Raw genomic sequence first — 4,345 nt, forward strand, 5'->3', positions numbered from 1 at the left:
CTGCTCCCGAGCCCTCGCACACACTGACAAGGAGATCCCAACCTGCTGCTTTTACAAGACGAAGAGGGTTAACTCTGAACTGTTGGAATAACAAAAATTCAAAGATTTTCCTTTTGAATATAATTTTTACTTTGTTTGAGATGTCGGCGCACGCTGTTTTTCTCACTGTATTTTGTGCACAGGTAAAGTATGGCCTTTTTCTGAATTGCTTTTAACACATTTCAGTAGCAAAGAAGTATAAAAAATGTTGATGTTTTTTTTTACCGGGCAAAGTTGCCTATAAAAACCAATAACTTAATTCTGCGGTACAGTGCAACATAAAATATGAATAATAATATCGGTTTAAAAAAAAAAAAGAAGAATAAGATGAATTCCTGCACACTCAAAGAAAGTTATACTATTCATATGTAAACTAAAGCTTCATTATTCTTTATTTTAGATGTGTGCAATGGCATGGTCCCAGATGTGTCCACGTACATGCCAGTGCCCTAAAGAACCTCCAGAGTGTGCCCCCGGGGTGCAGCTGCTTTTGGACGACTGTGCGTGCTGCCTTGTGTGCGCGCGGCAAAAAGGACAGCTGTGTTCCGACCTTTACCCCTGCGACACTCACAGAGGGCTGCATTGTGACTACACTGCGGACAAAAAGACTGGCACATGCATCTGTGAGGACCTGGACGTTTGAAGTGAATTCTGTACCAGAGTTTGACGTCTAATTGTCTTAATTCTGTGTTTCTCTGCAGCTCACGGAGGGCAGGTGTGTGTTCTGGATGGGGTGGTGTATCAGAATGGGCAGATCTTCTTCCCCAGTTGTAAATACCAGTGCATTTGTCGGGCCGGGCAGATCGGCTGTGTGCCCCAGTGTAATGTGGATGTGATGCTGCCTGGACCGGACTGCCCCATGCCTAGACGGGTGCACATTCCAGGGGAGTGCTGCGAGAAGTGGGTGTGCGAGCCCCCATCTGAGGCCAGTGCTCTGGGAGGCTTTGCCATGGCCGGTGAGAAACAAATATATCACTAGTGTGTGGGACAAAAAGCGTAAAGGTTAGGTACACTCCTCTGACCTGTTTAGGGAAAGGAGGGAATCAACATAAAGAAAAACAGTGAAATATTCAAATAAAATCATTTTTAAATATTCTTACAGAACAGGATTTATATTTTATTACTGAAACCTTGTAGGGAGTTGTGCGTGATCCAACCCCTATAGTCGCAATTTTGAAATCTTTCCTGAAGTTTCCTTTTTGTTTTTTCAGCTTATCGTCAAGAGGAAACGGTGAGATTTGATGACTGGGACCCAAGTCTGAACTGCATAGAACAGACCACCGAGTGGGGGGCCTGCTCTCGAACCTGTGGGATGGGACTGTCCACTCGAGTGACCAACAAGAACAGCAGGTGTGAGATGGTGAGGCAGAGTCGCTTGTGCATGGTCAGGCCATGTGAGGACCAGCAGACACAGGCAGTAGTGGCACCGCTCATGCCAAAGGTACTACACTCTTAGACTTGTCTTCAAAACGCGAATGTAACCCAAATATAGGCTTATTTTATAATAAACTCATGTAATGTCCTTTCAGAGAGGAAGTAAATGCCAAAGGATGGTGCGCAGCGAGGCTTCCACACACCTCTCCTATAAGAACTGCACCAGCATCCAGGCCTACAAACCCCGCTACTGTGGCACCTGCACTGACGGCCGCTGCTGCACACCCCACCGGACCAAGACTGCCTTCCTGGACTTCCAGTGTGCCAACGGTAAAACCAGCAGGAGGCCAGTCATGGTCATCCTCACCTGTGTCTGTCACAGCCACTGCCCCAGAGACAATGCAGAGTGGAATACACTCGTCTTATAGTTAAAACTAACATATTTCACACATAATATGTTTGCGAGTGTGTTGTTTTACAGGCCTAGAGACTTTCACATCACCTCAACAACAATCTTCTGTTAAATTGAACAAAAATCACAGCACTTAAATAATGAGTTGATTTTGAAAAATGTCTGACAAAGAATATTTTGGTCATTGTTCATTGAACAATGGTCATCGTTAATAATTTTGGCTTTGAAATAATCGACCTGAAAAGTCTGATGGAAGAGGACTGTGTAGCTGCTATGAGCTAAAGAATCCGGTAGGAATTTTTCCAACTAGGAGAGACATTTTTAACATAACTGACTGTGTTCTCTGACCTGGTCTGAAGCAAAGCTTGGATCATGAAAGTGGGTCTTTGTTGTACTGTGGCGTAATTTCTCACATGTGTATGTAACTGTATTCCGAGCGTTAAACGTGTCATATTGAAGTGTTAATTACATGTTTGAGAATGCAAAGACAAAAGTTTTGTAAATACTTGCTGTATAGTTCAAGTGTGCATTAAAATGCACAATTTATTATTAAAGTGCTCTTTTAAAGTAAAGAGTAGTGATGTAAATATTCTAGAACATGCACTATCTTTGTGTAACTTTTTAATAAATATTATAAAAGAAATGTTAATATGAAGATTTTCATTTAAACTTTTTTGCTACAGTTTTTCAAAATAATCTGATAGAATGATCTTTTTCCATTGATAGAACTGATGTCACTGGAGACATCTTCATAAATATATATGGTTTTGTTAATGATATCTGACAATATTTGAATAAAACTAGTGTGTATTATTATTTTCTTGCTAATATTTATGCAAAATGTAAAATATTGTAATCTTATTCAAAGAAAGACATTGAAATAAATGTTCTTTTCACTCAAACTCTGTTTTGAGGCGATTCTCCTCATTGGGCTCTTCTGTCAGCGCTGCAGCCTGGTCACATCGTCAGAGTTTTCCATTGAGTTGTCAGAAGTGACCTCTGACCTCGGTCTGAAGGGCCCTACCTGGGAGATCACTTTGTAAACCATATTATTCCCTGAGGAAAAGTTAGTGCTTCTTAAAATAGCTTGAGTGGAAAGATGAGCTCATGTGCAGCAGGAAGAGGCAGTGTGGTCTTCTCATCTGGAAACAGCCTCCGAGACAATTCATACGCCATGTTGACGGTGAAATGTGATCATTTGGAATCGGAATCGGAAAATTTTATTATATTTATTTTTGACAAACACAAAAACATGGAGAGAAAATAACATACAAATCGTCAGGACAAAACATCTAGGTCCAGTCATAGATTCCACCTTTTACAGCTGGTGAAGATTTCTCAAAGATTACAAAGTATAAAAACAAGCATCACAACAACTATGCCAGCTAGTACAGCTTCCCGTGTGCTTTTAACTGGTGTCCAGCCCTGTAAATAGTTTGCAATAGGATTAATTGTATTATGATATGTAAACAAGAAGAGTTCTCCCTTGAAGTTACATTTATTCAAACAAATCAAAACAATCCCATCCAATGGATGGACGAGGAACATTTGTCCCTGCTCATAATCCACACACAGCAAAACTCTGTCAGGAAACCTTATATTGCACATGAGGCATGCTGGGCATTGCATAAAATTATCATATCTTACAACCCATCTCATATGTGCTTTTGTACTAAAAAACATTTTACCACACATTTTTCTATTGACAACTCCTATTGAGCAGCTACTGTTGCCAACATTGGGAACATCATAGTAGATTCTGCCAGTGGAGAAGCCACAGGCTGGAGGGAGGGGTGAAAAGCTGTACAGGATATTGTTATGCCAAATATGCACGTCTTCTGAGCTCTCAGTCTCATTATTGTCCTCGGTCTTGTTCATCGTGGGTGCTGCTTGATTGTTGTTCTTTTTCTTTTTTTTCCTTGAGTTTTTAATTTTGATAAAATGCACATCTTTGTCAGGCTTGTTGTCTTCACATGTCTTGTCTGACTGGCTCTGGATCTCATTATTGGCACATAACACACACACATTCGTCTGGCCACAGCTGGTCTCCTCGAAAATTCTGTTGTGCTTTGTGCATATCTTTTCGTGCAGTTTTGGCACAGGATCAGTGAGAGCATGTGACTTTAAAGAGGCCACACTGTGATGAGGCTTTAGGTGTGTCTCACAGAAAGATGTCAGACACACCAGGCAGGTTTGAGCCGCTCTGCGTCTGGAGTGAAGGCAACAGTCACACAGCACATCCTCTGGGCCTCTTGGACTTTCACTGTGGCTCACAACATAATCCTGTTTATAACTGTCCACTATGTCTCTCAACAAAGTGTTTACATTGATTTGCAGGGACTTGTTGAACTCCTGTTTGCAAAGTGGGCATTTGCAAAGCTCTTTGTCTTCCCAGTGCCGCCTGATACAGCCATTACAGAAGTTATGTCCACACGGCAGGGACACAGGGTTTCTGAAGATGTCCATACAGATGGAGCACTCAAACTGTTCTTCACATGAGAAACTGTTGGCTTGGGCCAT

The 4,345-nt window shown here is 41.6% G+C and overlaps 2 protein-coding genes across 2 annotated transcripts; one reads left to right on the top strand and one right to left on the bottom strand.

The window, feature by feature from the left end:
- Positions 1-2,451, top strand: LOC140374448 (CCN family member 3-like). Its single transcript, XM_072461344.1, has 5 exons — positions 1-182; positions 440-662; positions 741-995; positions 1,251-1,480; positions 1,569-2,451. Exons 1-5 carry the CDS (start codon positions 141-143, stop codon positions 1,839-1,841), a joined length of 1,023 nt encoding a protein of 340 aa, XP_072317445.1. The 5' UTR covers positions 1-140; the 3' UTR covers positions 1,842-2,451.
- Positions 2,452-3,163: 712 nt separating this feature from the next.
- LOC140374124 (uncharacterized) lies at positions 3,164-4,345 on the bottom strand. The gene has a single exon (XM_072460924.1). The coding sequence runs from the start codon at positions 4,343-4,345 to the stop codon at positions 3,164-3,166; it is 1,182 nt and encodes a 393-aa protein (XP_072317025.1).

This window comes from Eucyclogobius newberryi, unplaced genomic scaffold, assembly GCF_026437365.1.
Source record: "Eucyclogobius newberryi isolate DKJ021-1_F unplaced genomic scaffold, fEucNew1.0.hap1 SCAF_3, whole genome shotgun sequence".
Classification (NCBI taxonomy): Eukaryota; Metazoa; Chordata; class Actinopteri; order Gobiiformes; family Gobiidae; genus Eucyclogobius; species Eucyclogobius newberryi.